At 41.4% G+C, this 12,642-nt stretch overlaps 1 protein-coding gene and 1 long non-coding RNA gene across 3 annotated transcripts in view; one reads left to right on the top strand and one right to left on the bottom strand.

Moving 5' to 3' along the window:
• Nucleotides 1-12,642, top strand: part of LOC118333375 — a 598,798-nt gene that overhangs the window by 287,411 nt on the left and 298,745 nt on the right. The window lies entirely within an intron of this gene.
• Nucleotides 1-12,642, bottom strand: part of sparc (secreted protein, acidic, cysteine-rich (osteonectin)) — a 20,889-nt gene that overhangs the window by 5,538 nt on the left and 2,709 nt on the right. Inside the window, exons 2-6 of one of the 2 annotated variants that reach the window (XM_035668977.1) lie at nt 6,719-6,784; nt 6,231-6,284; nt 4,297-4,384; nt 1,690-1,811; nt 1,233-1,353 (exon numbers count right to left, since the gene is read on the bottom strand). In XM_035668977.1, coding sequence (XP_035524870.1) covers nt 1,233-1,353; nt 1,690-1,811; nt 4,297-4,384; nt 6,231-6,284; nt 6,719-6,775 — 442 coding nt within the window. In that variant the 5' untranslated portion in view covers nt 6,776-6,784. The remainder of the gene's footprint in view (nt 1-1,232; nt 1,354-1,689; nt 1,812-4,296; nt 4,385-6,230; nt 6,285-6,718; nt 6,785-12,642) is intronic. The other variant, XM_035668978.1, reaches the window with a different exon arrangement.

Below are 12,642 nucleotides of genomic sequence, written 5' to 3'. Positions count from 1 at the left end.
TTCAGTAGTTACATGAGAGCGTTTCAGTAGCTGTGGTGTGAGAGCGTTATCAGTAGTTGGTGTGGGTGAGAGCGTTCAGTAGGTAGGTAGTTGTGTGCGGAGAGCGTTTCAGTAGAGTTGCCTCGCTGGTATGCGAGGCGTTTCCCCCAGTAGTGTGCGTGAGAGCGTTTCAGTAGTATGTGTTGAGAGCGTTTCGAGTAGTGTATGGTGAGAGGGCGTTTCAGTAGGTGTGCGGCTGAGGAGCCGTGTTCAGTAGTGTATGTGGAGAGCGTTTAGTATGTGTAATATGAAGAGCGTTTCCAGATTTGGTAGGCGTTCGAGTGTGTGTGAGAGCGTTTCATGGAACGTTAGGTAGATATGTGTTGAGAGCGTTTCCAGTAGTGTGCGTTGAGAGCCGTTTCAGTAAGTGGTGCCGTGAGGGAGCGTTTCAGTAGTGTGCGTGAGAGCGTTTCGTAGTGTGCGTGAGAGCGTTTCAGTAGTATTGTGTGAGAAGCAGTTCAGTAAGTGTATGTGAGAGCGTTTCAGTAGTGTGCGGTTGAGAGCGTTTCGTAGTGTATGTAGGAGCGTTTCAGTAGTGTAATGCTGAGAAGCGTTTCAGTATATGCCGTGAGAGCGTTTTCAGTAGTGTGCGTGAGAGCGGTTTCAGTAGTGGTGCGTGGGAGAGCGTTTCAGTAGTGTGTGTGAGAGCGTTTCAGTTTGTGGTGGGGAGTGTTTCAGTAGTATGCGTAGAGCGTTTCAGTAGTGTGGATGTGAGAGCGTTTTCAGTAGGTGTTGGCGTGAGGAGGGCCGTTTCAGTATGTGCGGTGAGATGTTTTCAGTAAGTTGTGTGTGAGGAGCGGTTTTCAGTAGTGGTGTGTAGAGCGCGTTTCAGTAGTGGTGCCGTGAGAGTGTTCAGTAGTGTGTGTGAGAGCAGTATCACCCACTTGTATGCTTATGAGGAGCTTTTTCAGGTTAGGGATATAAGAGCGTTTCACTTGTATGGTGTGAGAGCGTTTCAGTAGTGGTGGCGGAGCCGAATAATTTTTCAGTGTTTTATGTGAGAGTGTTTTCAGTAGTGTAATGTAAGCAGCATTTCACATTGTTTGTGAGAGGTAATTCTGAATAATGTCCCTGACGGCCCCTCATAGATTGACCTTTCACTGTTTGACTTATAAATTTAGTATCTACGCTAAGAGTTTGGGCTCAGAGTCGGAGGTTCTCTGAAATGTTAGGGTCGGGGAGTGAGGGCTCACATTTGCAGGGTCCGATGTAGTCCAGGTGCAGCTTGTGGCCCTTCTTGGTTCCCTCCAGAGTGCACTTGGTGGCAAAGAAGTGGCAAGAAGAGTCATAGGTCTTGTTGTCGGTGCCGCAAACCTGAGAGGAAAAACACAGACAGGTGAGTTCTGACAGCTCTGATCTGTGTGATGATATTTCATAAATTCAAAAGAAATAATATGCTGTGGTAAATGTTTATCTTCTGTCTATCTATATCACCTTGCTTACAGTATCACAATATATCATCACATATCGTATTGCCAGATTTGTGCGAATACACAGCTATAATATCGTCCTCGGTCCTAACTTTTCACCAACTATCATCAAAATTTGCTTGGTGCATTTTGAGACTTCATTTAAACTAACAGACAAAAATGCTGATCCTCGATGATAACTTCACAGTCGCAGGATAAATACGATTGTTTCCAAACTCACATGCTCGAACTCTCCCTCAGCAGCGGGGCAGGTGGAGGGGTCCTGGCACACACACATGGGGGTGTTGCTCTCATCGACCTCACACACTTTGCCCTTCTTGCAGTGGTGGTTCAGGCAGGGATCTGTTGGGGGAAAAAGTACAGAAGCAGAGTTACAGCCTGTTTCTCAGGAAATGGCTCCTGAGTGAAACACTGATTGAGCAGAGGCCAAAATGACACCATGACCCAATCCAGACGCAAATACTTTCCAGTCCTTTGGTGCAGTGTTTTTTTGCCAAAAGAAAACGAAATAAATAAAACCATTCATGAGAGGATTAATAAGCAAAATGACGAAATGACCGAATAAACAAGAAAGCTGTCATCAAAGTGTTAGTGCCTGACTTTAGCCACTGTTTGGTCAAAAAGAAAATTACAGTCCTTAAAAATGCTCTTTCATGAAAAACAGCAGAAGTCATGGAAAATTGACGATATTAAAGCTGAGGACACAAACCAAACTGTTAGACAGATGGAGCAGAAAGGCGTCATAGTTTAGTTTACTTAAAGGGACACACTGTAGGGTTTTATATTATGTGCACAGACGTTATTTTCTGTAATCTTAAGGTATATTTCACATAATAAATGTTGAGTCACTAAAGAGTCAGTTTGCCCAAATAGGGAATGTGTACATACATATTTCTTCCTTATATAACTTTCAGCAGTTTGAAGGACTGTTTCTTCAGTAAAAATAGGTTAAAACGAAAGTTCTGTAGATTATCCACAGTAAAAAGGACAATGTTTCTGTTTCAAAACTGAAATTCCATTCACCTCTATTATATAGGTGTGGAGGGAGATATCTCAGAGACAGATTTCTCAAAACATCTGCATTGGTAGATACCACCAGAGGTAAGTGAGAAGTGAAAATGGAATCAGTTTTTTTATTTTTTTATCGTATTTTTTACTTTTAACAAAGTAAAGCAGTTGTGTAAAGGTTCCAGCACCACCCTGTCCAGAAAAATGGCTACGATTCAACCGTTTCACAACATTAATCCTGCTTAACGTCATGTGACTTTCATAACGTCTCATTAGGTCCGGTATACTGCCCGTCGCTGGTCGCTTTCGATCGGTTATCTGTCGCTTTGGGAATCACTTGATAATTGACCTATTTTGTCTTTTATAAGGACTTGTTGTCCAGCACAGCTCAGCCAGAGCTAAATATCTCATTCAGTACACTTTGTACAGTTGGACTGTTTTCCGGTTGCTGGTGTTGCCTGTGGTTCCGTTACTGCCACTTAAAGCAGGGTGGAACATGTAATTATAGCCGTCTGCTCACAGAATGAGGCAGTCTGTTATTATCGCTGTTTGATTCGCCAGTCTGAGGCTTCGCTAAACCTTACAACTCAGATACTGTAGCTAGAGGGCAGTGGAGCGAACCACAGCTAAATCAAATCTCAGAGGAGGTTGATGACACATTTTATACCTGGAGTCACGGAAACATCTCAGTCTGAAGGATTTATGGCAGCGTGAGTTCAGCAACTGAATTTTGCTTATTTATTCATTTACATTTTAATACTTGAACACTTAATACTAGATACTTTTATTTGTAATGTGGATGACTTTGTACTTTTATTCAAACCTGCAATAACTGATTTTTTGGAGGTGGGTGAATCACCTTTTAAGTTGATAAGTTGCTATTTATACATCCAGGAGTTACGGAGCAACATGGTCATTCATTTGGAGTCGTGTTTGTGTGATTCCCTATATCTCCAGTTTGTTTCATTAAGAAGTAGAATGGGGGCAGGGCATTATTTCAGGTAAGGTATGTCCCTGAAGTAAGGGGCGTATGCAACTACTTTCCCTTTAGAAATCCACAGATTGGTAGTGGGTGGTAGATCGCCCATTATCTGGTATCGTGAGACTATACTGCATATAGTCTCCCCTCAACCTACTATATCCTTAGCTGATCACCATAGCAGTGCAACAACATCATCTTCAATGCAACACAAACACACGAACAATGGAGGATATTAAAGGGATGGATGTTTTTTATGGTAAGGACTTTGTTTCAGAAAACGTTGAATGCAGCAAGACAAAAGAAGGAAAGTTTGGGATATCCTCAAAGCACAGACGACAACATGACTCTGGTTGCTCCATGTTGCAAGTGACCATTCTCTGACCAATCAGTGTTCCGTAGTGTTTTTCACTCTAGGGTTTAGCTAGCTAGTACCAGGCACTATCCAAAACTTCTCACAATGGAAAACCAAAGAAGAGCGAGATAAGTCACGTTGAGCTGAGCCGTACCATGCAGTGGAAACACTTTGTTACTGTGTCTGTCTGCTGTTTGGTGCTCAGCAGATAGCGTGCACTTGCACTTTAGAGATCTCTGAAAACAGCTGCCTGCTGCAGCAAAAACAACAGCTATGACAACATTTTGAGGACTTACCACCAATGAGGGTACAACATTCTAGCCCCCACAGGGTAAACCATTACATTTGGGGTTTAAGACTTTGTTTTTGGTTAAGGATAGGGTTAGGGATGAGATTAGGGATGTAGGGTACGCCTCCTGGGAATTGATGTTAGTCAATGCAATGTAACCTAAAACAAGTTAGTGTATGTGTGTTTGTGAACTTACTCTCAGCAGCAACGTCTTCAACAACCTCAATGGCCTCGTCAAACTCTCCAACCTCAATCTGCACTGGGTTGGCCCCCACCTCGGTCTCCTGGGGAACATGAAAGGTCAGAGGTCAGACTGTAAGCAGCTAAAGCTTTACATGTCTCATGCTAATTTAATGTCACCTGGGTGATCAGAGTGTGTGACTAGAGGAGAAAATCTAAGTGCTAACAGCCAGCTTCTTCAGTCAACATTTCTGATCCAATAATGTTTTTTTCTTAATGCACTTTCTAAATTTTGGTCAAGCAGATGAATTCCGTGCAACAGTGTTCTGGTCTATTTCTGAACGATGTCCACTTAAACCAAACCGCTTAAATATCCCTGGTTTTCCTGAAAAAAAGTTTAAACGTCACCACTAAAGAAGGTTCCTCCCTGAAGGCCAAACAGAGTCTGGGAGCAGAGAGACCATAATATCCAACAATAACAAGCAGCTGGGTCCACATGTGGTGAAGCCATGAAAATGGCTTCCTGACTGGCTGGCAGGCTGAACGGCCGGCTAAAATTAACAGCTGTGGGATCTCTGGTCCCGCTGGAGCAGGAAATAATAAAGCGTTTACATGAAGCCTCACTCCAATGGTTTCGTACCGGGATATTTTGGTAGTATTGTTTACAATGGGTTATGAAGGACATTGTGCCCTGTTAGAAAAATATCTTTTTCAATAAAAATTTTTGTCTCTCCTATTAAGGCAAAATCATGGAGCGAGCTGAAAGTTTTCATGTTTTCATCCCTGTCTGTCAGTTGGAAAGATTTGCAAAAGCCTCAGAGGTAACAGATGGATTTGGGTGGAATTTGGTGAACAGACTGACTAGATTTGGATCCAGATGTAGGATTTCCGCCATTAACAGATTAAGCCTTGGTGGAACAAACTGATGTCAGCGGCTTCCAAGTCTGCTACAAAACAGAACATCTCACTCTTCAGTTCAGTCTCAAATTTCTGCCTTGTCATTGTGAAACACTGCATGCTTTCACCTCTTCAAGCATCTAAAACTTCTTCAGTGAAACAATAATGAGAAGAAAAAGTCAATACTTGGTTGGACTGCTCACAACTCTTGATATGACATTGTTTCATTTTAAGGATCCATAAGCCAAAAATGTTGGGAATGTAACCCTTCAAACATGGCATCATGTCCCTTGGACTGACAGATAACAAATCTCTAGAGGCCGAATCAGAATCAACTGATTTATAAAGTGCAATAAACATAGGAATTTGTTCAGTTTCATTTCCTCTACTTGCATTAAGTTTTCATTTATTCTGTGATGGATCGATTATTGCACAGTATGAGTAATACAGCAGTGGGCGTTCACACAAGAAATCACCACCACTGTCACATGAACAAATAACACTGAACTCCTCTGGCTGCAGTGGTGAAACCCCAAAGCTCCATCACAGATCAGATCATCTCTCTGAGCAGCTGCTTGGCTCAGGAAACACATCACAGATGCCAAATCAAACTCAGACGAGAGCAGAAGTATTTGGGTCAAGTTTCCCAAGAAAACTCAGCTGGAACACCGATATAAACCAAACAGAGCTCTACAAATGTTAAACTATAATTCTGGTTTATTACAAGTAGGGTCTTATTTGTAGTTTTGGCCATCATTTCTTCTCAGTTTTGATAACATTGTATGCACCAAGGGTCTGGGAACACAATGCCATCTCTACTATGAAGTCGGACAATCAGACAAGTTGTAAGCAAGCCAATCGTTTATCCAAATTATCTACTTTATTTGGAGGCAAAATTTACATTGAAATGTCAGTAATAATCCCTCATTGCACAGGAAAACAGTGAAACTGTACCAGAATACTGAAATAGTTCAAACTGCTCCTGGACGCTGGCCACAAAAAGTGTTAAAGAGAAGGGAGAAAGACTGACAAAAGATGAACATCTGGATTTACCTCAACAACGGGCTCCTCGGTTACTAGCTCTTCCATGATGAACTCCTCCTCAGTCTGGGACACACACACACACACACACATTAAACTGTTATAACTTTTGCACATGAACACACACTTGTGGCTGCTCATAGACAAACACTTGAGTGAAGGAAGTGAGAAGCAGACAATGATCTCACTCACGCACAAACTTTGAATCTTGATGCACATAAACACACAGCTGCAGCGTACACTCAGGGGAGCATTTGGATTTAGTAAAGCAAACTTTTCATCTTCACACACTTACACACACAATACGAACGCACACGCCCACAAGTAGATATACACAGGAACTGCACTTGGATAGGAAAACTCACACTCTCACACGTAAACTGATGATCACACAGGAAAGGAGAAAGGAGGACAGGAAAACACACAAAGATAGGAACATGCGCATAAAGACAAAAGCAGACCACACACACACACACACACACACACACAGTGTAACTTACAGGAGCAGCCATGGCGTGGCCAGCCAGGCACAGGACAAAGACGATCCACACCCTCATCTTTAAAGTCTGTGGGAACAAAACATAGCGACAATTGAACCAACCATTTCATACAAACAAAAACAATTATTAGGCAAAGCCACAAAAACTTTTATCTCGTTTAATGATTCCTTTGTTGTCATTCTCCTCAGAATATTCCTGAGTGCAATCGTCAGCCAGCACTGAGCTGAAATGAAGCAATGTGTGATAGTAAGATTAAACAAATATCATGTACCAGCCTTTCATGTGAATTAGAATTTAAAGTTAAAATAATTAAAATATTAAGTGTTTTTAATGACATGCTTTCATCATCTGCATATGAGGAATTCCAAACTAACATTGTTCAATATCCATTAGCTAAGGCACCTTTTTACCCAAGAAATACTGTCCTTAAATGAAACACATCTTGAATTTTATGAGTGTGTTTTTTCTTAAAAGAACAACAAAATAGGATTATTGCACAAGGGATTCTAAGAGGGTTCCTTGAGGAACTCCTAGATGCTAGATGAAGCTTCCTTTTAGAGTGCAGTGAGGGTTTTAGTTTCTAAAGTCAATTCTGAATTATACAAGTTTCAAAATTTATCATAAACATTATAATTATATCATCAATAAACGTGTTTTTGAATTTCTGAAAAAAAATGTGGACCTGCTGTTATATGACTATGTCAGCGCACATATCTGACTCAACAGTGATGAAGTGAAATTTAATCGCTGTATTTTGTCTTATTTTATTTCCCTCTTATCTCTTTTTTCAATTAGCAAATACTAAAACTTAAAACTTTCAACTTGTTCATCGCGAATATACTATAACTGTATTTCTTTCTTTATTTACTCAAATAAAATGAGAAGAATCAGTATGAGGATTTGATAAGGACAAGGATCAATAAGAAGAATCAGAAATATAGTTGATCAAGTCTAAACAATAACCCAACCCTACTATCATGAAGCCCTGCAGGCTTTCTGAAGGCAACAAAAGCATCTGGACACAACATGTAACCCAACTCTCTCTACAGACTAATGGAAGCTTTCCAGTCTCCCAAACAAAACCCTCAGTGTCTGCTTTGTTTGCTGGCAGATCGTGTTGAAATTGTCTGTGGCTGTTTGTGGTTTTGTTGAACAGACTCTCCCAGAACATCATTTCGCCTACTGAAAGGGATTTTCTCGCATTCTGGAGCATAAATCAGAGCGAGCACAGTAGCTGATTGCACTGAATTAGGCTTCAGAAACACGACTGTAACAGGCTGGGTCAGCTTATCTCTCCGCAATTTGGATGGAAACAGGTGTGCAAACAGCTCGGGTCTTTATGCACACTTTCAGCAACATTTTTCCACGACCTGAGGCAGCACACTTTAACTCCTCATATTTCCACTGGCCCTCTGTTTGGAAAAAAACTTTCCGTACAGCTTTGCTAAACACATATTTACATTTGTAAACCCATGACAGATATGTAAGAATCTAACCCTGGTGTGTGATTTTGTAGTTGAATGGCTGAAGCAAGATGTCAGGCCAACTGTATAATACTTACACGAGGTGATTTGGATAATAGCCTCCAACTACTAGCTTGTTACATTATTTTCCTATCCTGCATGTGTAAGAGTAAGAAAAGTATGTCATATACATATGTTGGTGATCCCCTGACTTTTCCACTAGCGGCACGATGGGGTTGACATTTGTGTTGGATTACCATGAAAATGTCCACAGACATTCATGTCCTAATCAGGAATCAGCTGAACTAAGATGGTGAGCCGCTAGTATAGTTGTAGACTCTTAGTCTTGTTTATGTATGAGAACTCGCTTATGGGGGGTTATGTCGGAAAAAATACATTTTGTTCAAGATTTTATGCAAAAACACAACCCCGACCAACACGCTATGGTAGGCTGTTTTTCAACAAATCACATGGAAATGACTTTTTCTACATTAAAAAGTGCACATTTTCGGTGAGATTCGGCGCCCGTGAGAACAGAGTCCTGATCAGTCCCTGATCCCTATCTGTCTTCCTCTCCTCTAAATCTGATTGTCTGAGCATCCATTGTTGAGGAGAAAACACAAAACGCTTTCTCCATCCCTGCGTGTCTTCCTTTATCATGTCTGGTCTGAACTATTAAATAAGGGCTTCTTTGTTCGGTAATGGAGCATGATACTGCTTGGTCTTCCTCCCTCTTTTTCTATAAGTTATCTCCCTCCCCACCTCTATGAAGTCAGCTATTTCACCCAGACATCCAGAAACAATCTCTATGCTTCCTGACATCAAAGGACATATAGGGGTAAGTTTAAGTGTCTTGGGAGGCAGACAGTGAAGATCGTAGTCCTTACTGTTTCATTCATTCACCCAGTTTCCTTTATGGAAGAAGAAGACTCTGCTGTGAGGGAAATACTTCATGCAGGGCAATAAGGGTGAAGTGAGCTGACACAGTTTGTACAATATACTGAACCCTGCAGGAGATCAGCAGGGGATAATAAGATTTACAAAACAGAGTTGGGAATAGTTGGAATTCCTGCACCTTGGATAAGAGGACAACAGGTTTAAACCAACAACACATCAATAAAACTAAATGATCCAGTCTTCTCTTGGAACATTAAACTTTGGAAACAGTCCTTTTGTTGTTTATATGTGCAGCAATTATCAACTCAGACGCAGAGGAAATGGAGATGAATGCCATGGCTCTCCAAAACATTGCCTTGAGGGAAACTGAGCTTGACATTTTGGGGGTGGAGGAACACTTTGCTTGGCTGGCTGCCGGGTGTCCTAAAAAGCACAGGAGGGCCTCTTGACATGAAGCGTCTGAATAGGGCGACATGTTTGGACAGATGAAGTGAAAAAGGGGAAAGTTTGCATATAGTCGACCAGAGGTGGAGGGCATTGACGTGTTCTTTGACAAACCCTCAAGCAACATAAGAATGTTCCATAATTTGGACAACAAAGACATATCCATTGTTCGCCTGTAGGCACATTTTCCGTCTGCAGTCACCCTCAAAATAGTCAAAATGCACTTTCAGAAATGACTGATGTGTTTGAAATGTGCTATTTGATGTAGCATTCTTTCTTGGGAGCAAGTTTGTACAAGTTTTGTCATCTGATGTAACCCTCAGAATGTGACTGGAGAGCCATGTTTGGAGATACACTTTAAAACTGCAACAACCAGGGCAGTATAGTCTCCAAAATGAAGGTCAATCATGCATGTATCTGACATTTATATTACGTGTTAACGTGTTGTTTATTTTGAAGGGTACAAGTCCTGTTGTAATAATTTCTAGTTTTTCTTGTTGCGTTGTTAATATATGTTAATGGAAGTAAATATTTTTTTACATAGAATTCCAACCCGTTATCCTTTGTCAAGGCAAAGCAGAGCTACCATATAGAGGAGGCCGGAAATATGTAGTGGCTTTCTTAATGGCGGAGAAGTGTGGTCTTTTTCTTCTAGACAGCACAATGCAGAGTGAGATCCACAAAGAATGAAAGAACAGGATTTTTCTCAATCCTGTTAATCTACAAAATAAATCACATGACGGACCCGCATGGTTTTTTTACATACAGACGTGGGTGTCTGTGCCTCAGATGTGTTTAAAAAACGAGATTATGATTGCACAAAGGTGAGGCTAGGACAAGAGATGCTCCTGCTGAGGTGCCTATACACAAGAGAGAGTAATTCTGGAAGAGAAAACAAAAAAGCAACATCATTTATTGTTGCATTGTTTTGTTCCACCTGTCAAAGGAAAATACAAATCTTTCAGTGCTTAATACAGTCTAGGCAGGACTTTTAACAATGGTGACCACTGTTCGCGACGGTCCAGAGATGAGAAGTCATAAGCAGGCTTGGACGTGGAAAAATACAGAAACCCTGGCAGAGGACGCAGACAGTGACGTCTCCAAATAACCTGCACACAAGGAAACTTCTCTGTACTTTAGAAAAAGCTGAGCTAAAAGAAAAAAAAAACAAGACATCTGACACACTTCTAAGTGGCGTGTCTGACAGTGAGTGAGAGCTCAATGTGATCGCAAAGAGGGGAAAAACAGTCTCATCTCAAAAGTGTGGTCAGTATTTGATTTGGAGGGACACGGTGTTCCCGTCGTATGTCCGCTTTAACATATTCCTGTTTGGTCAGAGAGTCATTCGGCTCCGCTCGGCAGGAAAGAGGAGGCCGGACGAACTGACGTAACAGCAAAACAAATTATTTTATTTGGAAAGCTGCTCTCATAATCAAACAGGGTCGAGGCTAAAAGGGAAACTTCAGGCTCATAAAGGCGCCCTTTTTCTCCTCAAATGTATTTAATTTGGGAGGTTAGTTAGGTAAGCAAGTGCAAACTCGCTACGGAAGAAAACAACCTGCACTGGAACTGCTGCCTGTACAGAAATCTCCCTCACTTTCTCTCCAGTATCTCTCTTTTTTCGGTCTCCCTCTCTGCTTCTGTTTCTTTTTCAGATGCTCTTTAAAGGGAGCAGATTTAGAGGAATTCTTTCCTCCTCTCCACGGTGACATAACAGGCGGGTTTGGAGGCTTGGAAAAACAACCTGTAGCAGCCTGTCGGCCAGCAAACAGTGCAGACAAACAACACTGGCATGCAAAGGACTGTGAAGAGGCAAATGTTCAGTAAAGGCTCTGAGAATGAACAGTGATCTCCTCTGTCTATATTGAACTCTGCAGATGGAGTAGATTATTATGGATGAGCAAGATCATAGGTGAAATTCCTTTAAAATCTCAGGTTTATGAAATGCTATGTATGTATGCCAAAGTCTTGAAGTTTGCATCCAATTATGTCTCACTGATGACTCCTCTGCCTCCATTAATAATGACAGGAACAAGGATTAAAATTCCAAGATGTTTAAAAGAGCAGAAGAAAAAGAAAAGATGGAGGTATTATCAGAGAACCATTCTGCAATGAGTTGTCATTTTTCATCCTGAGGTGCTGCTGGTCCTGTGCCAGCAGGGTTGTAGTCTCTCAGTGGTCACTTGTCAGCTCCGATTACAGCTGAAATGTGATGCTGGTTGAGAATTGTGACAAAACAAGAGGGTCAGTGTGTCTTTCAGCATTTTGTTGTAGCTCCTTCACCCTAACAGTAACCCTAACCCTAACCCAAAGAAGAAATAATCTGTCCGTATGAGCAAGACACTTGCTTCCACCATTTGGTCTTTAGGATTTCTTTGGGGCCAACCAGGAGTGGAAAAGGTGTTAAAAACCCTGTCAACAGATATGGCAGTAAAGTCTTTCTAAGCCCTTTGAGTCAGTAACTGTAAACTGTTCTAAATAAATTCAGAGGGACAGATGGTGAACTCTTCATTTCTGTAATGGTACACGGAGCACTATCACCTTATTGTACATCTCCAAGGCCTTAATTCCATCAGTACAACAAAATAGTCATTTGATACTGCTGGAAAAAAGGTTCTCAGTCTGAATTATGATGAATGACTTTGGACTTGTAGTAATTACAACATGGATGTTGTCATGAGTGTGGAAACTGGTCATTACAGTAACTCATATGTGACATAAATGCATCATTTGCACCACTGGAAGACTTTCAATGTGTCATGGTTAGAAGAAGTGACTAAAAGCATGAGGGAAGAAGCTATATCGGGCTCTGACTGCACCAACAAGTTAGGAGGATAAAGTTGTTTTCAAGATCAGTGTGGAGGATTTAGTTGCATCTACCAGTGAGGTTGCAACCAACTGAATACCAGCTTGCCTTCCAAGTGCGTCGGAGAAACTATGGTGGCTGCAAAACTCAAACTCACAACTTTTAGTTTTCAGACCAGAGGTTAATTATACAAGCTTGGTCGATTAAAGGGTTGATCTCAGTGACCTGCAGCAGGTATTTTCCAGCTCATATCACATATCAAACCCCTTCAATCTGGCAATGAGACACCTGACAAATTCATTTTCTCTCTAGAG

Source organism: Morone saxatilis, unplaced genomic scaffold (genome assembly GCF_004916995.1).
Source record: "Morone saxatilis isolate NCDOM2014 unplaced genomic scaffold, NCSU_SB_2.0 Contig22, whole genome shotgun sequence".
Lineage (NCBI taxonomy): Eukaryota > Metazoa > Chordata > Actinopteri > Moronidae > Morone > Morone saxatilis.
The sequence above is the reverse complement of the archived record's forward strand: the minus strand, read 5'-3'. Positions and strand labels throughout refer to the sequence as shown.